The sequence below is a fragment of the Accipiter gentilis genome, chromosome 11 (assembly GCF_929443795.1).
Source record: "Accipiter gentilis chromosome 11, bAccGen1.1, whole genome shotgun sequence".
Taxonomy (NCBI): Eukaryota; Metazoa; Chordata; class Aves; order Accipitriformes; family Accipitridae; genus Astur; species Astur gentilis.
The window spans coordinates 9552105-9574757 of record NC_064890.1 but is presented as its reverse complement, the minus strand read 5'-3'; the positions used below and the strand labels follow the sequence as shown (position 1 = coordinate 9574757).

Below are 22653 nucleotides of genomic sequence, written 5' to 3'. Positions count from 1 at the left end.
TTTGCAAACAGTTGCTCTTCAAGAATACTTTACAAACCTAATAATAATACAGAACATTTTGAATAGATTTCTCAAAAAAGAAAAACCATACTCATCAGCAGTTCTTGCAATGTAAATACTGGGCTGTTTGTTTTGTGTACATAGTACAAAGATACACGCATTCCAGGAAAAGCCAGTCATATTATTTTAATAATAATTGTTATGGAAATATCAGCCTATCCCCCACAAAGGGGATTTTTTTTCCCCAGTTATTTTACTATGGGTTTCCAAGATATGAGCATACTTGCCAAATTTCCTTTAGTCACTGGAGATAGAAAAAAATCTATAAAGGGTCACTCGAAATTTTAATTACCCTTCTGAAGGGTAGGTGTCCTAGTGACTTGGACCAGTCGAGGAGTGTGGTGAGAGTGGAACTTAGAAGAAAGTTTTAAATTTTAAGAAGCTGGAAGTATCTGTCTCCTTTGGCCCTGAATAACAGATCTATTTAGGTTCCGCAATGGAATTTAGGCCCCAATTTTTTTCATGCTGAAAATTGGAAGGGCAATGATATTGCAGCAGGAACCAAGAATTCAAACACTTAAGAGAAATGTTTTCAGCAACAGTAGTAGCCCAGCTATGGGTTCTGAATTACCCCATGAAGGTGCCTACTTCTTTTCATTTATAAACTCGAGCTTAGGGGATCTGGGCTGTAAACTTAAGCACCACAGATTTAGTCATTAATATTATCCTCTATGGATTCATTAGGAGAAATCACTTTTTTGTTAATTGGCTTTGCAACTCTGAAGTATAGAACCAGCCATTAGGAAACACTGGGTGGTGGAAATTACGTGGTATTTCCATAGATTGTTTTTGGCTCTTCAGGGCTGTATCATAAATATTACAGACATTCAGAAAGATGGGTTTAAGTGCTGCAATTCACTTCACAAGGAGTAACACTTCTCTGGTAATGCACTCTAACCGTTTTCCCATTTCACGTACTTGCTACTTTTAAATAGGTTAGCTCAGTTGGAAATGATTCCCGTTAATCTATCGCCTTTGGAACTCCGGTTCTTACAATAATTGCTACCTCCTCTCTTGATTTCCTGAGGTCCTGCCAAGCCTGAAGCTTTGCATCTAGCCAACAGATTTATTACAAAGGTGTCAAAATTAGCAGCCTGAAGCCAATAGAAAAAAGAAGCTCTGCATGTGTGTGTTCTGTTCAAAGGCACAGCAGATAAACTTTGTGGTGTAATTAAAACCAAACAACTACAAAGATGCAACAAAGAATCTTAAAAAGCAAGAAGGGTTAAGCTTTTCCTTCCTCTGGCAATTCGGATTAGCTAAGCAATTCTCACGTTGCAGGGCTTCTACTTTGATTTCTGGTGGATGCGGTGCAGCATCACAGGAGATGAGATGTCTCTAACTGCCTGGCTAGGATCAGAAAGTGGGGAGGAAGCAAGATGTGATGGGACTGGAATGGAAAAAACACCCTTGTCTAGCTCCTGCTCCTGTCATCGCAGGCGTTCAGCTTCTGCAAGACATGGGAAAATACATCCTTGTGTTTTACCACTCTTGCATCGTGATCCAACACAGCATTTTCACAAATGCTTATTTTAAATATATCAGTAGTTCCACTGAGTTCCTATAGAGTAGTGTGAACCAAATACTGTGCTCAAAGGAAGCAGTCTTAGCAAGGGCTATGTGCTTTGAAGTATAAGATTCCACTGGATTTAAGATGTATCCGTATTTCCTCACTCTCAAGCCAGGACACAATGTTAACCATGTTACTTGAATTTAAGAGGCATTAGAACAGACATTCACTAGGTGTGCCTTACATATCCAAAAGTTGCCAATAACACTGTACAGTTTATAAAGGAGCAAGGGGAATTCAACGACCAGCCAGCACTCCATGATCTACCAAGTCCTTCTGGTGCCAGAGAGTGACAAATTTACAGTGCAGAAATGGAGAGACTGAAAAGACCTTTCACTGATTTACACAGTTGCACATATAATATGCTGACATATCCTCCAACATGCTTCTTCCTACTGCCATGGCTGAATGAAACAAAATGTACATTTTATTAGAAGGTTGGTTTTGTTTGTGGTTTTGGGGGGTTTCAGGGTGGGGGGTTGGTTAGCAGCCATATAGTACTCTTCAATTCTTTATGTCATCTCTTAATAATAATGTCTTTGCTTTCCTTATAAGTGCCCAGGATTCACTGACTGAGAAAGTGCAGGAATTGACAAAGGCCATGGCGATTTTATCTACAGGTAGAATTAGCTCAACTCTGGCCAAGGAGGTTCAAAAACTATTATTAATATAGGCATACCTTTGCTCCTGGACTCCCAAGTAGTAGTTGTCTTATTAAGATCTAGAAATCTCAATTTTTTGTAGAAAGTGCACTCCTTCCTTCCTAACACTAATTTCTGGTGCATATCAAGTCAGTCTCTGACATGTCTTGAGGTTTCAGGTGCTGGAGAACATGCAATTATTTTTCTTTCCTTCAGACCATGTTGGCATGAACTCATTAGCTTTGCATCATATCTGCCTACTCTGTTGCAGATTCCTTGGACCATCATAGTTCATGATTATTGGCCTCTAAGAGGCTGGACAAAGGACATATTGGCCCAAAATCTTTTTGAGATTGGACTGCTACAGAAAGAAGGCAGTCTCTTTTGTGGAAAAGATTATTTAATAATATGTCTGTGATGAATCTCTGACTTGCTCAAATGTTGTGAGCTGGATGTAGAGCACGATGTTAATATAATAAGATGTACAGCCTGGGTAGTCAGTGGATTAGAAAAAATGGATGGAAGAGAGAAGATCACCAAAGCAAAGGCCAGTCTGTGCATAGGTGAACACAAATAAGGATTCAACACAAAGCTACAGAATTCTAAAACCGCTGGACTGATTTATACCAAGCAAGGATTTGCCTCAACCCTGCTGGAAGTGTGTGGTAAACTGGATGCACTGAAGTGATTTTGGGTGAGAGATACTGGTACTGAAGACAAAGAACGGTAAATATTTCAGGTAGGTGAGACAAGAAGACAAGATAAATTTAACTGCTGAGAGAAGGGGAAGGCAGCATGAGCAAGCCTTTCATTCCAAAAATATGGCTAATCCACTTGTAACAGATGAGCAGCCATGAGTATCTGAAATTTTATCTCCCAAAATATCACTTCTAAGCACACTGGATTAGGAGCATTTACTATAAACTCCATTACAGTACAGATGAAGGCACTTAGGACTGCATATTTCTTTCTGAATATAAATAAAGGTTTAATGAGCACTTACTGCTTTGTAATCTCACAAGCTGTAATAGATAACAACACTTCCGCCTGAAATACCTTCTTTTTAACAGAAAGAAGTGCCTGTAAAATCTTGGTTACTTGTGTTTGCCTGAGTTAGAGATTTAGATAATTGCCACCTAGAAGGTGGGCAGTTCAATCTGTCACCTGTTGAGGAAATATTACCAAAAAAATATCACAAAGATTTAAACAGAGAAATTATCTAGACAAATGGGGGAGTAATCCAAGATAATTTTAATAAATCAGGCAGAATTTTGTTCTACAGAAATCCTAAAATTTCAACCCTTTTCAATGAACTGGTTCTAGAAAATAATTTGTTGGAGTGAGAAATCAGGTTTCTACCAAACTACATTAAGAATTCAGTTATCTGATGTACAACTTCCGTGAGTGCAGCTAAGTGTATGGCTTTCTGACATGCAGGAAGAATGCTGTTTAAATGCCACAATGCAAAAATCTGTGAGATAAATTAAGGTCATATCATATGCCTTGCTTGGAAGACTTCCATGGAAATCTCAGTTTTCTGATCTGCAACTTATGTATAACGGCAAAACAACAGGTTTTTCAAACCTTTTAGTTAAAGATAAGTTTAACATGAAAATAAAAACCATTAGAAAAAATATTGCTCTATGAACAAATTATTTAAAAATCAATTTATATTAAAGACTGTTGTATCTATTTTCTGTTCTATCATAGCTTGTATAAAAGTAGCTTCACTAAAATGCACATTTTTTAATCCAGTAGGCAGGAAAGCAGATGGCAACAAAGCTAAAGAACATCTGCATCTTTGGGGTTTAAAATGTCTTATTTGTTTGTAAGTAACAGTGACAAATTGAACATTAGAACAAAAAGTGCAGTTTTCTGAAAATCAATCAACATCAAAGATGTCAAACACTGTGATTCATAAAACTTTAAAGACAGTAATTATCTCGAACAGCCTCTTAAAAAAAAAAAAAAAAAGAAAAAAAGGACAATGAGTGGAATTTCTAGAAGCAGGTTATTAATTAGAGCCAGTGGCAAGATGTGCAGAAGGACCATCCAGAGTGAATTCCTGGCCTGAATAAAAAGAAATGCTGGAGAACAGAGAGAAAAAGTGCTGAAACTGCAAAAGACCCTGGAGCCCTTCTCCTGTGTGAAGCCCAGCTACATTACAGGGCCACCAGCAACAAATGGCATCCCCTACAGCAAAGCCTTATATTACGGGGGGGGGGAAAAACCCAAAAACCTTTCTAGCAGACTTTATAAATGGAGAAAGAGCCAACAATCTTCTTCGGACTTCTGTCTTCAAATTAATAGTTCTTTTTTTTTAATTATTTAATTTTATTTTGCATATTCTTGCCCTACTCAGCTCTGGTAGGTACTGACAGAACACAGGAAAGTAAGATTTCTTCCTCTAGGAATTCAGGTTCAAAATTTCTTGTCCAAACCATACTGATGTAAGATGAAAGATTCCTCCCATGATTTCATCAGGCTGTGGGTCAGATCCAAAAACATCAAGCAACACATGAAGTGAGACTTGAGAGGGGATAAAAATACACTTGCAATGTAAACAAGAGAAAGGAGGCACATGCCGTTTTAGATCTGTGACTGCTCTGCTATGGATACCTTGAGTAAACTTGGGGAAGTCAGTTCACCTCTGTGCCTGCACTCCCCATCTGACAGCGAGTGGTGACTCTGTCTAGTAATTCTGCTGGTTTTGTGAGATTACAGAACCTTTCGTGGGGAAAGTTTCTTATTATAGGATTGCATAATGCTTCATATAGGACAGCACCAACCCCTCTGGACACCGCGGATATTGCTAGCGTATAATACTTCTGCTGCTTGAACCAGTTGATCCAAAGATGAGGATCTGAGTGGGACTCAGCCTCACGTACTACATGCTTACTCACAGCGACATGCTTTATCAGGTCTAACCTGGCAGAATGATGCGATTCTTCAGCCTACAGACTGTGCCTTGCAAGGTCTCTACCACTGCAGTAGCATTTGCAGACAATCAGACAACAGAACTGAAGGTGCAAACACGTACAGCCCCCTGATCGCAGGGTTGCACATCACCTCAACAAGAATGCCCGGAATAAACTCAGCCCTCCTGATTTCCAGGGTGATGCATCAGCCTGGTACCTCTACAGTGCTCCTCAGACCATCAGAGTGCAGGCTGCACCCCCTTCATCTTCTCCAAAAGTATAACCAGAAGTTCCTCTAGATTCGTGTGGCTTGGACATTAAGCTTTTCCATAGGCAAACCTGTTTTCAGAGAATTATTCTGTGATAATTTTCCACATCTTTCTTGAGAGCTCAATACCATCACAACTTGAAACAGAAAACTCATAGACTAGAGCACAGAAGTGCAAAACCCCAGACTGCTTTTTGGCCCCTGGGACTTGTAATTTCTGAACACTTTCTGAAATCATCATCTGTCACAGTCCAGAACCTAAGGTACAGCTTGTATTTTCCCCATCATGAGACAGAAACATCGTGTCAGGCACTAAAGCGTCCTCACCATTAGCGCAGTATATTTACTGATCTCATAACCTGTCACTGCTCTGTACTGGCTGGCTTCACTCCCGTAGTGTAAACCACGCTGCTTGTTGCAAAAGGAATCGGAGAGGTTAAATAGTATCTTCTACAGACTAAGATTATAAGGCTGTGGACCAAATCATTCATTGAGCTCTGTGCACGTCCAAAGTTGATTGCACAACCAGGGTCAAATACAGATCTCAAAACCAAAACAAACAGAAAAGCTAAATATTTGACTCAACCCATGCCCTTGCCTATCTAGAGAGCAGGATTAAGCAAGAAGGGCACACATATCTGTAGTCATCAGCATGCAGGAGTGCCGTGGCTACTGTCGAACCTGCTTTTGGCTTCCTCAGCTGAAATGAGTAAAAGCCCAGCAGGACTGAACCACAGAAGCCTTTGGCATGAAACCAGAATGAAGTTCAAGTAGCTGAATGTATGGCAGGATGACCCAGTGTCATTGGAGATCCCACATGAGCCCTATGGGTAAGGATGCCACTTTGGGCGTTCACAGATTTCTAGGCATGAAGACAATGGGAAAGAGGGTCTTTATTGCAACCATAGCAACAACTGCAAGACTGTAGGCCACATTTGCTGTGGAAAAGCCCTGTCTGAACTATGAGTGACAGAAACAGTGTTTTAGCTTTGAGTTCCTGCTCCTCAAGCAGATTTGTTGTTATTTCATTCAGAATGGCAGTGTACCCACATTAAGCATGCATAACTGTTTGGTTCACTACAGAAAATGTTGATTTCTATTTTGAAAAGTATTTACACATCACACCTAGAGGTTTCTACTGAATTATCTTTGGATGGGATCCAAACTGGAAAATCTAACTACACAGCAAAGAAAAATTCTGGACTGTTACTAAGCATACCACAAAAAAAAAACAAAAGCCAGAAACTAACAGGCTCAGCTAGAGACAGGGAGATGATAACAGCAAGTCTGAATGTGGTTTGGGACAAATGAAATAGTAAAATTAAGCACCATTTTACCACAAGGCCATTCAGCAGTCCTGCTAAGATTACCTCCAATGGGTTTGCTAGTATTAAGAACATTGCCCCAAACTGTTCAAAGGCTGCCACAAAGTAGATGTTCTCTACTACATCCATCATTAGGCTGTTCACTCCAATTTCAATGGAAATTTGAAGTGAGAAAAGGGTGATGGCTGAACTAACAAAATATGTTAAGGAATTCTGAGGGAAACCTACCTTAAATTTTGAGTATAATCTGTTAATGGTTTATTCCAGTGTGTTTGATTTGCCCTTACCTGTGTCTCATCTGAACTTGCATATATACTTAATATAAATTATATGATATAAATACATTAAAAGGATATAAAAAGACAGAGAAAAAAAAAATCAAAACAAAAGCAAAGAACAAAACCTTCAGGTTATGAAATGTAGCATTCGGGATCATGAAGCTACAGGCAAGTCAAGTGACTAGATGGATCATGCAATGAATGTCAAATAGATCAGTATTTATATGGTTTGAATGCATTGAGAGCCCTGTGAAACTGAAGCAGTGTGAGATGAAGCTCTGGGATAGGTTGGTTTTTTTCTGAACAAATAGGCCTGAATTTGCCACTCAGAATCTCACATTCTTAAGTCAGAACGCCTTGAATTTCACATTCCCAGGACCCAGTAGGGCACAGCTCCCTTTATAGTCAGTGGAAAATATGTGCTTCAAAGAGTGATTTTGGTTAAAGGTGGAAGGAGTCTTCCCCTGAAAAATAGTCATCTGCCTTTATTGATTGAAGTGAATGCCTGATAATTACTTTCCTTGCTTAGATACGTAGAAGTGCCTGAAGTCACTAGTGTGGGACAGTACAACCACAGTACGGACAACACAGGTTGAGAGCTAGGTAAGCATGAGACCAAAATACAAAGGTAGATCAATGTCTTACAGAGTCCTTTAGAATTCAGCATCCTGAAACATCTGCAAAGCCTGAACTGTAAACTGTGGTACATTTTCATAATAAATGTACTGATACCAAAAACCCCAGGAAGCTAATTTTGTCACATCAGAAAATTTCCAAAATCACAAAGTCATTATTTGCTACTCTTAGAGATATTTGAACATCTGAATGAAAGCATTCTGAAGTCAGGGACTCTGGGTTAGTCAGAGGAACTCCACTCCAATTAACTCTGCAGGCTTCCCACTTCCAAGCCAGTGGGTTACTGACAGCGTCTTCTGCAATGAGTCTCTCTGGCAGCTAGGATGATTTCCAGAGTTTGCTTCAGAGGTTGTGCAGCTGCATTTCCATAATCCAGTTTTTAAAGCTCTATCTTGACACTGCAATTTCTTTTTCATTTTCCCTGAGGCTCAGTAAATTTCAGTCACACCTCTTTATATATAAGCATAGCTTACATATTTTTGCTTCATCTGCAAATCATGATTTCCCCCCTCAAAAACCCCACCAATTGTGTTGTTGAAACACACCCATGAGGGACAAAAATATACAAAACTTCCTATGCTCAGACCTGTACCCTTGCCAATAAGGAAAGTTGGACCAAAAGACCTGACAAAGCCTGATGTTATATCTCTTAATTCATCACAGTTAGAAGCAGATACTACATGGGACTGGCCTGTCTCCAACACATCAGCCCTTAAAATGAAATCATCTTGATGAGCATCTGCTTTTCTACATAATTTGAAAACTTTCAAATGCCACATTATATTCAAGTATCAAATTTGGAAGTCCAAGATGAATTGGCTGCTGAAAGACCCACCGCTGCAAAGATGCTCAACGGGCAAATGAGGGCCAGAGTTTTTCTAGGGATGACATTTTTTAAGTGGTTTTAATCATTATCATTCAGAAATTAAAAAAAGAAAACAAAGAAGAAAAAAAAAACACAACAAAAACCCCATTAGCCATGGTTAGCATTGTGGCTAGGCAATATTATGGTGACAAATAAAGTATGTAAGCATGTAATAAGCAGTAAGTTAAATCTCGTCTGGAATGAGTTGCCTCCAGAACTGGAAGCAGGATAGCTTCATGATCATGGCTCTGAGCCCAGACTAATTAGCCCTGCTGAGAACATGTTAACATGGCTATTTCGCTTCCGGGACCCAGGCTAATACGGCTGAATGGTAAAGCATTACACTACGCGGACAACTCAAATGGTTTTGGAGATAGATCAATTATCTACACAGTGATGCATTACACAATATAGAAATACAAAGAATGTTAATGACCCAGTTATCCCTAGTCACATTAAAGGCATGGCTAGACTATTTCCAGGACAAGAAAAACACCTCCTAACTTTTACACACAAGCAGCCCCACGGCAGAGCCCACCGGAGACCCTGGACTCCGAGTCGCGGAGGAATAGCTCCCTCCTGCCATTCCGGGAATACAAATTGCCTTAAAGCACCAGACGGGAGGCAAGGTCATAGCCTTGAACTCTGCTCATGTTCATGGCTTTGGAAATAAATCACATCACCCAAAGGTGGAATGCAGGGTGTGTCCTGGGCACTCGACTCAGGAGCTCTTAAAATGATTACATTCCAGTGTGTTTAGAAAGCGAAGTTTAACCAAGAGGGCTGTGCCTAATTGCTATATCCTCATCCCCAGGTACAGCATGGTATATATGAGGGTGGAATGGCATACCAAGAAAAAAAAAAAGACAAAGAGCTCACTTGTTCCCACTAGAACAAAGGCCACTTCTGGATACAGCACACTGTAGGAAATATGGGAAAACTTCAGGGGCCAAAGTCTGATTTCCTGGCAGTTGAGGTGTCGGAAATCAGTCTCTAAGACTGCAGGCCGTAACTTTTGCAATACATCACCAAAACTGTTCAAGAGAAGCTTGTAACGCAGCAAATGCAAACCGCTTTAATAATAAACAGGATTTTCATACTGCAGCAGAGAGACTACTGCTTTTGGCTAATTTCCACTCCATTCCAATAGAATGAGTTTGTAACTATGAGAAAATGTGTTTCTATATAGAAAACAAATAAACAAAAACCCCAACAACCTTCCTCCCTCTCCAACGTCTTTCCGTGGACTCCTGTGAGTTAGGATTTTTTATTTCTCAATTTATTTGAGTGGGGAAAATAGGAGGGAAACCTAGGTCTTTTCTAGGGCTATACTTGTGCCTATGTGAGGCTGTCCTGAAATAGAATTAACAATTCCGTCATCATTTTGTGGTGGATATGTATACAAAAATGTGGCTGACTCGTTACTTGACTGCAGAGGGCACAGTGCATGGATGCTGCAATTTTTTTTTCAAAATCTGGCTCAGTGTGTAATGATTGTGTCATGTCTTTAGCTGATGCAGACTGGTTCAGCAGTAGGGGCTTGAAGACAATGTAGCTGTGAAAGCTTATGTCTGTGTTTCTAGAAGCAGAAATACATGGGTCCATGGTCTTAAGAAGTTAAGGTTTGCGTGATCATATAATACACATATGTGTATCTTTATGAGTTTGAAAAATAAATAAACATTGCTGGCTAATCTTTAATAGTATTTTTTTTCTTTTTTTACTTATGACCTTACTTGAAAAGAAAATAAATAACCCAACAGATTACACTTAATGTAAGTAGGAGCATACCTAAGTAGTATCAGGTATTATGGACAGGCCAATGGTACTTTTTCTGCCGCCCTCAAACCAAAAATAGGAAATGCCATTTGCCATGATAAATTACACAACCCGTTCTGAAAGTGACTGTTGAAAGCACTTCCCCCCAGTTCATACTGATATCCCCCAGTGATATACAGAAGGCAGATGACGTAAATCTAAATTAGTGCTATTTAGCGCTACAGTGGCTGCGTTATTAGAACGCATGCTTCGAGACGGTAAGTATGGTCTTACGAACAGGACAAGTGACAGCTGTTTGACTCTGGGCGAAGAGCTGCCAGCAAGAGTATTGTAATCTTCTGGGGCTGAAAGTAGCTGGGAAAAGGGAATGCTTTCCAGAGAAGATTTTCCCTAAGGGGGAGGATCAGTGAGAGACCATATTGTTGAGCCATTGAAAATTAGCCAAAGAATAGGCTGCACTGAATAACCTCCTTATTAAAAACAAAGCCCATTCTAATTTGAGCATGTGTCTCTGGCATTAATGTACAAGAGCCCTAAGGCACAGTGAGGTAGAAAGCAATTGAATTCTAATAGAAAAAAACTGGGTTTACACCAAGCAAATGATTTCAGACGTTGCTGGGCTCCTCCCATCCACTGTTACTCTCTGCTTGCTAGGGAAAGAAGGCAAAGGCTTAGCTTAATGAGACAGTGCAAGTAGAAATTGTTATGTTTTCAACTCTTGCACTGATCCCATATCAGAGAGAATTAAACATAGCAGATGTTTCGTACCAGAGCACAGATCCAGAGGATCTTAGTCCATAAACAGAGGAGTCTATTTGAATATTTTAATTTATATTAAACCCCCATAATAGTACTTTCATTATAATAATTTGCATTATAATTTTTTTTTTTATATGCAGGTAATCAAGACAAATGTACAAAAACACAGGAGTCAGAATTTTCAGGAGAATACTGCATCCATCAGGAAGTGCTCAGTAAATAAAGGAGGCAGGGCAAAACTAACATTAATAATAATCAACTTACTTATAAGTTTCCATTGTTTTGCTTTGACTATTAAAAATAAAATTCAAGACTTTTTTTCCCGTTAACATGATTACTCTATAAATTCAGTCTCATTTGAGGTACAATTACGCATGGTCGTTAGGATTTCCTTACAATACATTTGCTTTTATTATGATATCTTATCTCCTTTTTTCTCTAGGTAAAGGATGCTGGAGATCTCTAGCTAATATATCTTAGTTTACTATAATCTCTCATGTGCCTTGGCTTGAAAATGGTGTCTACCAATGTCTCCTAGTGCATTAAGTGCTTTCTCATAATCAGCAAATGCCATGTCTAGCAGCAAATCATGTATGTTTGCATTTCCATTCTGCCATTAATCACACTGCAGTGAAATACCCAACTAAAGACTATCCATTCTTTCATCTGGCTAAAAACCTACTAGAGAACTGATTTATGAATGAGTTTTTTGTTTTCTTAACACTTTAGGTCAAGGACAGAAGTGTGAAATGGTTGTGGTCACTGAAATCTCAATTGGAGTTAGGAATTGACTGGACTGCAGAGCAGTTGTAGATTTACATGTTCATACACGTGTGTCCACTCTTTGTTTTTCGGTGTGTGTCCATTAGCTCACTGGGTGCTCTTCTCCTAGACACATCTTACTGCAAATCACAAACTCTTTTGTTTGTTTAGTAATTTTCAAGCTTCTTAAGAAGATAATTTTCATTGCCAGCAGAGTCACATTGCCCAGAAAATGCAAGTAAATGAAAGCTTCTGAAGAAAATATCACAGAAATGTACCTACTTGTGTAATTGCTGTGATGGTGGTGCTGCTATCTGTTCATCACGAGATAAACAGTTGCTCAAAGCTTATATTTATTAATATGAAGACAACTTTAAAGTCCCATTTTCCTGACTTTTACCAGTGATTCCTGGGTACCTGGATTCACTGAAGACCTAAGGACAGGATGGGAGCACACATACTGACTGCTTCTGCTCCCACAGTATTATGGGACAAAGGAGTGGATAGTGTGTCTGACGCAGAAGTCAAGAGTGGGAAGGAGACCTTAGCAAAACCAGCCGCCTGTTAAACGGCAATCTCCACGCTGACTGCTGTCTTCATATGCAGAAATTGGTTTATCTTCTCATTACCATTTGAGAAGGCTTCTGCCCTTGACAGAGATGCTTCTTCAAAAAGAGTGCAGCTCATGAAAATCTGAGTCTGCATTATGAATGCCATAGGGGCAGAAATCTTTCCTAAGGGGCAAAACCAGGTGTAATGAAAGAGAAAGTGAAGGGAGTAATCGTTTAAAGGAGGTCAGGCACCAACCAAATGAAACTTTCTACACTGCAGCAGACCCAGGGCCTGGTTCCTCCTGGTCAACAGGTCAAGGGCTGCACCTCTTCCCAAGGGAGGAAACCTCCGGGCAGATGTGGGGGTAGCTCAGAAACTATATACATTTTGAGCCTACCCCCACCCCAACTGATTATCAGGAATGTGCAGAAACAAATGAGTGACCCCAGCTCTCAGTAATGCCCAGGAATGATGTACTGAGCTAGGCTCAAGGGATGGGTTTATATATCCCGCCATTCACTGGGTGCTTGCCACAAAAACCCAAGTACCTTGCCACTGTGTACACTTTGACAAGTCAATCCTCACCGAAAGCTTATGAAACAAAGCAGGTCACTGGTGCATATCTGAACGTCAATACAACATCATTTAGAAACAGGATTATAATTTATAAGCAAATTAGATTTTCCCAAAGAGGTACACAGTCAATATCAAGTCTGTTTTTCAAGTGCGTAAATTTCAGGCAACATTAGTAATCTCTGTTAAGAAAAATTACTGTGATGGCTCATTGGGTAAAAACACTGTTTCCTTCTGATCTGAAGGCGAAAACAAACCAAACATTCCAAACATATTTTTTTTTCTTTAAATAAAATAAAAAGATAGAGTCCTCACCTTACAAACTCTCCCAACTCGGGAAAGGATGGTCTTGTCAGATGTGCCACTATCTTGTGATATTTCTCGGAAAAAGAAGTAGATTTTGTCATCATCTGGGTTATAGGTGTCTGGGATGGGAAAAGTTCCAACAAATTTCGCTCCTAGAAGTTACCAAAAAAAGATTTGAAAAATCTGAAGAAAAGTCTTAATACTTGCTACTAAATTTCTGCATCAATATCTGCATTTATGTTGCATCTTCCAGTGAAAATAAAATATCACAATATAGACATGTAGTGGCAAGTTTCTTACTAGCTTCAAGAGAAAACCACCAGATTCTGAAGTATTTACTCTTAGTGTGATGGTTTTGTGTATATATGTTTCTACCAATTCCATAAATATGCAGTACTATCATTCTCCGAAAATAGAATAACTCTCAGTACAATATATTGCCTGTAAAAATCTGCCTTACTGCTCTTGCCACCAATACCAAGCTGAGTAGATTTTCTGAAATCACATGGTAGAATTTAAATTAATTACACATTGCAGCAGTTAGGACAGAAATACACTACTGTTTACTAGAGATAGCTTGCAAAGGAATGAAAGAACCTTTATTGATCCATGGGATTAAAAATTCAATATAAATGACAGCTTTCCCAAGTTCAAAGTTTCCTTCATGTCTGTGCTGTAACAATCTTACTGACTATACCTACCAAATCCAATACAGTGCCAGGCTGGGATTCCCAAGTTAGCACACCAAACTCCACAACTGACTGGTTAGTCTTAAGGACACAGTTCTTTGTTGTGCATGAAAACAAATTCGCTATATCAACATAACGGTTTGTTTGGGTTATTTAAAACTGCTTTTTGCAAGAAATGCTACAGCATGCCTTGCCTTGATATGCTGAGCCATTATATTACTTCTGGTCTCTTCCAAAGCAAGCTTGGGTGTCTCTGCCTACATCTTACAGGCATGCTCATTGGGACAAGAATTTAATACATGTCCTTCACTGTCTTCCTCAGTTCCCTCGTCCATGATCTCTGGTCCTGCTCTACCTGGACCAGGTTTTTTTGTGCTTTTTTTGTTTGTTTTGTTTGTTTTTGGTTTTTTTTGGGGGGGGGGATGTTTTTGTTTTGTTTTGTTTTGTTTTGTTTTGTTGGGTTTTTTTTCTTTAAATTTGGCACTAAAAGCAGATATTAAACTAATTCCAGGTGTCCCTGACTGCAGCAGAGTAGACAACAACACTGTCTTAGTCAAGTAAACCAGATACTCGGGGAAGTGATTTTTAAGACATTCCCCAGTGTGTTATAATAGATGAGCTCTTCTGAGGGCCCTTGGATCAATGATGTTTTTCTTTAAACAGAAGTGGCTATACAAATACGCTGCAAAGAGACCCTTGACTCTAAAATACATTCTTTCAGCAATAAAATACACAGTCTTTGTCCCCCATACGCAGGCAGGCTGCAGTAGAAAGCAGTAAGGAGGGTGGTGTAAGATGGTAGAGCAAACAGAGCACACTGGTGATATGTGGGGAGTACTATTATCGGCTTTTAATGTATCTTCATGCCTTTGTCCTTTTTATAATGCTTGTTACTTTATATTAGCCTTAAGGAATTTTCACCATGAACTCTACAGTACACACAGGACAAAAGGAGGGTCCTTGATTCAGAAGTTCGCAGTCAAAGGCTTGAGACAAAAACGCGATGTGTTTAAGTGCTGAATGTGCACCTTCATGACAGAAGAGTAAATTTATGGGTCAAAATAGCCACAGTGCTGCTTCCATTTTAAACCTTTCTGACACTAGAGAATGGCGTCAGCAGAAAAATGAAATGATGCAGGCATCAAGCTCTATAAATTTAAGTTAAGATTTCAAAATGAGCCTAAAGAAAATATTCGATTACCCCTCAGGGCCTGTAAGGCTACTTTGAAGATTAGATCTCTAAGCGTGAATAAATACATAAATACACTTCCAGTGCGGTTTCTTAAATATGCGGTTAGCTAAATAGCCATTTAACAGGAAAACCTGTGAAAAACTTCTGTAGCATGCTTTTGAATGTCACAACGATTTTTTTTTTTAATCCACATTCGCAGAACAAAACTCTGAGTATATGTTTTTTGTAAATTAAATTTCACTGCTTTACTTGGCAAGACAAATGCAAAAACAAATGTCTCAATACCAATTCCTGGAACAGGTTTAGAAGAATCTCTAACAATTTAAAGGAACACAAATATTTAATGATTTTAAATCACAATTGAAAACACTGAAGTTGAAAGTTAAATCCAAACAAAAATACACTTAAAATATATGAAGACAAAGAGACTGCAAACAATTTAATGAAAGAGATCATGATCTGAAAAGCATATTATGTTCTGCAAGTGAGATCTTTGTCTCATCTTTTGTAATCCATCCATACAACATAGAAAAGTGTGTTTAAACTAACTGTGAATTAGGTTTTTGGATTCTTTGCATGGGAAACAAATTATATGATGACGATTTTGAACCACTGTTTGTTTTCCCATACACAGAGTTGCCCCCCCCAGTTGCTTCAATAGAAGGTTTTCCCACATACAAATTTCATAGCTGTATTGTATGTAACCAAACAGGGGATTAAAGGCAGCAGGAGCTCTGACAATAGATGGTACAATAAATCCAGGTGTTGCTCGTGTTTTTTAAACATGCTCTTGTGGCCTAGTGGGAAGAGCTGTTACCCCTAGTCCTTCACCATTGGGTTTGCCAAAGTGGTCATGTTTGCTGTTGGCTACCTGCTGGTTCTCACACCCTTCTAATGCCAGCAGGAGTTTTAGACAGTGCAACCGTGCATGTGCTTGTGTAAGACCGACAGAGAAGTAAGATTCATTAGGATCAGAAAAAGAGGACAGCAAACACGTAGCAAATCCCAGAGCATGAAGAAATGAAAAAGCAACCCAAAACACTGGGAGGCAGCAGCTCTTTGTAGCTGGGCTGCCAGAAATATGTGGCATGAGAAAATGCAAAGGATGGTGCTCACCTCATTTACCTTTCATGGTCCAGAAGTCAAGCTCCTAACCTATACTCATCCAGGTCCTCTCTCAGGGAGGGACACGAGGAAGAAAGTGACAATGAATAATCCTATTTTAAGACAGATTCCTACAATAGGTGGGGTGAGTCACCCTCTGGAAGTGTCACCTCTCTCTGTAAATTACAGAGACAACTGAAATGACTGAGCTCAGACAGGATGCTAACTTTTGCCTTTTAGAGCTAAGTGAGCTGAACCCCATCCAAAGTTCACAGGATATAAAGAAGTCATTGCCTGCAAGTCTTTGCCCTGGCAAAGACGACTAAATTGCAATGGAAAAAAAAAAAAAAAAAAAAAAAAAAAAAAAGATGAATGCAGTTCAGGGAAGCGCTCATTCCAACTATGGCTTTAGCTTCCTATAAAGGAGGGAGGAATGTGCAGCTGTTTAGCGCATGCCTGCACGTAGGGCTGGGGTGTCCCACCATGGGATGCTCTCCTCTGCCCGCCGGGCTGGAGCGGGGCAGACTCGGTTCCAGTGGGCAGCTTTGCCAACTGGAGCAGGGCCACCGGCCCCACGTGCCTCGTCCTCTGCCCCAGCCGTGGGTGAGGCAGCTCCGGTCGGCGGCTGTGGGAGCGCCTGATCCTTCAGCTCTGCAGGAGAAGGGCTGAAGTCCGAGCAGAGGCAGCATCCCCTCTGTCTTCAGTGGCACCGCGTGCAGGAGTATGAGCCTGTGTGAGCGTGAGTCATGGGAAAGATTAGCTGCCTTCCTCCCTTTCTCCTTTCTGGAGCTGCTATTCAGTCATTGAGATTAAGACATGTCTTAATTAGTCAAGATAGAGATGCCCTGCAAGGAACTGGAAAGTATCCTACGCATTTTTCCCTTATGCTTTGTCTTTCCCTCCCTTCCCTCAGGAAAGGATAATCCTGTTTCCAGAAACAGCATGAGACTAAACTTTAAAAATATTAAGGTGCATTATAGCAAAAGCTCCTCAGCCCTCCGGAAAAAAACAAGTTATACATTTTATGCTTATCCTAAGTAAAACAGGAGTCACGCCTGGAAATAATTTATTTCTAATTGTACAATTACTCAAGTATGTACAACTTTTCCTGGAGGTCTAACACATGCTTGGTAAATGGGTGGTAGATTTAGGGAAGACGGGATTTAGATGAGATGGGAGTTTTAAACCTGAAATCAAGTAAATATTTTCTTTATACCAATATTGGCTGAAAGCACAAATGTATGTAATTGGTAATGTTACACATAAACTAGAAATATATTGGCTACCCTATAGCTTATTGCAGAAATGATCCCATCATTTAGAGTTGTTCTCAAAATTTTCTCCAACTTTAAAAGAACCATTTCAAAATACTAAAAGCACCTAGTTTATATCTATGCCTCTTAGTATAACACTGCATGAATTGTGTATCTGAAGTCTTAGACAGAGCGTGGCTGTAGTTTTTTATATTGCTGGAAACAACATAAACCTGAAGAATATGTGGGGTCTTCAGTGTTTATATAGTGTTGGGTAATTTTCACGTCGCAGTCTAGCACACTAAAGCTGTTTTTCAATCCCAGACATATTAATATATTATTCTCCTTAGAAAACTTTCGCAAATACAGACGCTTTAAGTGAAAACAGAATAAAAAATGAATCAATCTAAAAGAAAGAAGAAAGGCAGACCCCTCCACTCAGCCTCCAAACTAAAAGACATAACCAGTTCTCAAATCTGTAGTTTATTCTGTGTTCTTGTACTGTTCCCTTGCCTCAAACTGCTCATGAAGAAACATTAATAGCGTAAAGATATGTTTGGAACTGGATATGTAAGCTGTAAGTTCTTTCGGACAGGGAACTGGACCCTGTAACGCTCATCAAGGTGGATCTATGCTAATGATAACACCATATGCTCCTCAGGACCAAACTGCAGTAAATCTTTCTTTTTAGGGTATTATAGCATCCCTTAGGAAAGCAACTACCCCAACCATCTTTCCATTCTGACCGTCAGCAGGTCACCAGTGATAAAAGTGGATATTCAGTTGCACAGTTAATTACAGTTAGAGAACTGCCTGCTGGAAGGACCCATCCTGGTTGATATCACTTACAGCCCGTTTCTGGTCTATATTGCACAAAAGATGTATAGAAATGAGAAATGGGAGATAGGAGAGGTGGGACAGGAAAGTTTTTGAGCATAGGAGATGAAAGTGGGATAAGTCAGCAGAGTCAGATGTGAGATTTTTCTATCTGTCTGAAGCACTGCTCCTATTTGGAAAGGTAAAATGACTTTAAGTGGCTTCTCCTTTCCTCCTCGCAGCAGAAATCCTGAGGTTACAGAGTTACATCTAGACAGAAACGTAAGGCAACAGCTTAGAAGAAGAGAGAGAAGGGGTAGGGGAAAAAAAAGTAATAATAGAAAAGAACATTTCCTCTTGTTGAAGTCTCAAAGAGTTAAGAGGCAAAATTATCCCTTTCAGAAGTTGTCTGCTGGGAAGACAACTTAACCCTGTGGTCAGCAGGCCCTGGCTTTACAATACACCCATAATAGTTACACAGGCATCCTGAATCAGGGCCAGTGTTGCCACATCTTTAAAGACAGTTGACGGCTAAAAGGGGGATGCTTTAATTGAGTAGGGTTAGCCTGTGAGTGAAGTTTTCCATGTTACTCTGTGTGTGGTTTGAGACTGGCTGGGTGTAAATGCAGCCAGTTTTTTAGAGGGTTTACTAGCTCAGAATGTTTTTTAACGGGCAAGAAAAAAGTAGTGTTTTGCTTGGGAAGCTATTTTAGGATGCCCTTAGTGGTTTTAAAATGATCCTCACAACAACAAAGGGTATTTTTCCCCCTCAAAAAATAAAAAAAAAAAAAAAAAAAAAGACCTCCTACCTAAAAAAGTGGAATTTCTAGTCTGTCATTTCAACATGCTGTAGGGAACAGCTTTTAACAAGTGATCGGAAAAAAAGGGTTTAAAAAAAAAATTATTCCAACAAGACTGGAAATAGAAGCATTTAAGTCATGATATTATTCCAATTACAGGACTATATACAGATGTATAGATCAAAGACGGAAAGAATGATTAGGTCTTATGCTCCTACTCTTTCCTTAATTAGCATTTTCACCTCTGTGACTTTTCTCAAGTGCATTTTTGTTCCACTGAGTGTCTTTTAAAAAAAGCCTACGTAATCCAAAGATACCATGATCTATATTTATAGTTACTGGACATATATTTATATAAGAAAGGGGCTATTAACTTCAGAGAGGCAGGGACAATGCAAATGACAACAGCATATGTTTGGGATCTTACCAGTAAGCCAGTAATGTTCGGAAATGTCAGTTCTGATGTAATGGTGGTCGTGAGAAGGGCCCAGAGAACGTGTTAGAGCAGTGTCTTTGCCAAGGAAATCAGAAGCTGTTCCAGCATAAAGATACTCATCTGCAAATGAAAAAGAAACAGGGTTCCTACAGCTGTGGGGTAAACAAAATTAAAACTATTTGTGATTTGTTGGGTGAACAACACCTGCATTTAGTCGGCCTGCGAACTTATTTAAAGGATTATTGGCTTGCATTTTACTGGGATTTGGGGTTCTGTGAAGTTACTTACATTTAAATGAGGGTAATATTTGTAATTATACGCCTGAGAAGTAAAGAAGTCCAAGTCTAATTTTCAGATCTTTTAGACACTCAGAAAAGTAAATTCTCCAGCCTTGAATGGGTGCTGGGCTCTTAAGGGTACAAAAGTGTATTTGACCTGAGCATCCTGCCCCGTGAGCGCTGACCATGGACCTGGGGGCCGTGGCGAGGACACGACCATCTCTCCATTCAAGAGAATGGAGACTCTTGTGTCCCAGGCTTGCCACAGCCCCGATGGCTTTGCTGCTCCTGGGCTTGAGCTAGTAAACATGATGGATGATTCACTATGGGAACTTTGCAGCTTGGCCCTTTCCTGGTGTAGGGATCTCCGTCCAACACTTCATTCACGAAGAGGAATTTAGGCACTACGGGAATTCTTCTCAACTATGTAACGTGTTAATGGTAGGAATATGGCTACAGACCCAAATCGTGATCATTTTAACATAGCGAGTGGCCCCACTAAAATAAATGAGACATCTTACTTGAGTGAGGCAGCCAGAATTTGCCTCACAAGGAAACTATATCTATAATACAATGCAGTGTGCTTGCTGCAATTGCAGTTATTATTTAGTCTTCTGCTAGCTTTGTGTGCAATGCAAAACTTCACAACCTTAAAAATTGCACACCGTTTTCTGTTTTCCTTCAGATCTCACTACTTTTCTAAAAAGAAGCAAAGAAACAGTACCACTGTGATTTTTTTTTTTACTGTATAGTGCATTTTACAATTCTTTTTTTTTTTTTTTTCCCTGCAAAATAACAAGATAGCTTTATTGGTTGTAGGAGTTTGGGGTTTTGTTTAATGACTTAAAACAATAAATCCCTGGAGTTTGTAAAAAGAAAAACGGTTCATGTTCATAAGAAATAATCATATAAAACGCTGTATCATACATAAAAATCCCCCTCCAGGAGTTCCTTCTCCAGGTTTTCTGACACTCTGGGTGGAACCATTTCACAAGACCTTTTAGAGAGGAGTCCTTTGTTGAGAGTGAATGCAGAATAAATACCATTCAACATAGACGTTTGTGTTTTCATTTGCAAAAGATGTAAATGCACTTAAAAAAAAATAAGATCAAGGGGAAAAGAAAAAAAGCCAAAACCACAACCCACGATCCACAAGTACTCTATCTGGCAGAAAAGATCCATCAGCTTTCTTTTTATCTTATTATTATTGTTACTTATGTATTATTTCCATGACAGTATTGGAAAGCACATCTTTCAGACAGCATGTCGCCTTTGTAAAGAAACAATAGTGCATTCTGAAAGGTATTTGTCATAATGAGGAATGAGCAGGGTAATTGGTGTTTGCTAACTGACAGGCACTCAGTGATCGATAAATCTGAAGGGCTAACAGAAATTCTCCATCCTTGCTTAGGCTCTGCTGACAAGGCGTTTTCAGCACTTCTCTTGGCTTTTGGTATCTCTCATTCCAAGTTCCAGTTATGTCCAGAACAGTTTTGGTGAGTGATAATTTGTAATAGAAGATGGATAATGACCAGGTGAATTTTCAGTCAAAAAGACTAGCTTTTCAAATTTAGCTGTGGAATTTACTTGGGGAAAAATGCTGCGTAGCATTCAAAGAGAGATTACGTATTTCTACAAAGAATGAAGATTACTCAGTTCTACAACCTATATACATGAGTGAAAAAATAATGAAATATGATTTAGCTCATATATGTATAACTGATTAGAAAGTGCTTTCTGAAGGATACAAGTAATCTTAATCACCATTTTGCAGATAAATAAAACTAGACAGAGAGAAGCGACATGCCAAAGGTTACTCCTCTCATCAGTGGCATAGTCGGGAACTGAGCTCCCCTGAGTCCCAGGGCAGTACCTCATCCATGAGCTGTACTGCTCTCCTAGTACTTTGGGAATAACGCAATCATAAAAAAGATAGGCCAAGAACGCGTTCTCTGGTCAGGCCTGTAAAGCTTTACAGTGCCCTTGTACCTTGATGCAAAGCGCTTGTCACCAGGCATAATCAGAGAGAACGGATACTAGAATACCCTGATCATTAATTTTATCTAGCCTGAAAATTCTTATGTACCAAAGTTCATGTTTTAGTTAGCTAAAAAATGGCAGCTTCTTCATTTCGCAAGATTTAATAGAGCAGTCAAAGCACTAGAGTGCTACTGAAATTAGCCAACACTATAATAAATCATGGAGTTCTATTGCATTAAAAAAAAAAAAAAAAGTAAAAAAAAAAAAGTTAAAGTTTCTAGAATCCCATTTTAAAAATAGACTTCGTGGTCATTGAACAGTACTAGGGGTCCCTGAGAAGAATAAGCACTGGCTTTAATCTATTGTTTTTAATAAAGGAAGTCCTGCCCCATCTGTTGGGTCAGAATCACAAATCATCTATCTTATTATCTGAGAATAAAGACTGAACATTACTCATATTCTTTTTATAACGCAGAGTGACCGATACTTCAAAGCATTGTCACCGCTGCTCTTTGGCTGTAAATGAAAACGTCATGGTGCTTCACCCTTATCTTGTATTCATATGTTTGACGGACAAGTTAAATGAAAATTGTCCAAAGCTATGAACCAAACCATGACAAAAGTAGCTCTTATAGTGATTTGAAATCCAGAGGTCAAGCTGACATTCCTCGGCACCAAATGTCAGACCACACAGCACTGCGCTGCACGCAGCGGGCAGATTGCACTATCTTGTTCCTAGGATCCAGCTTCAGAAGTGGCTACTCGAGTAAATAGAAACCTCAAAAATGTATTTATGGAAATAGTGGATGTCAG

General features: G+C 39.4%; 1 protein-coding gene across 8 annotated transcripts in view; it reads right to left on the bottom strand.

Moving 5' to 3' along the window:
- The window catches only part of SEMA3D (semaphorin 3D), a 148125-nt gene that overhangs the window by 42538 nt on the left and 82934 nt on the right, over positions 1-22653 (bottom strand). For all 8 annotated transcript variants that reach the window (XR_007507700.1, XM_049814316.1, XM_049814312.1 and 5 more), the window contains 2 exons: positions 19574-19702; positions 13302-13444 (listed from right to left, as the gene is read on the bottom strand). Coding sequence is in view for 7 of the 8 variants with exons in the window: in XM_049814316.1 (XP_049670273.1) it covers positions 13302-13444; positions 19574-19702 (272 nt within the window). In the remaining variant the exon portion in view is untranslated. The remainder of the gene's footprint in view (positions 1-13301; positions 13445-19573; positions 19703-22653) is intronic.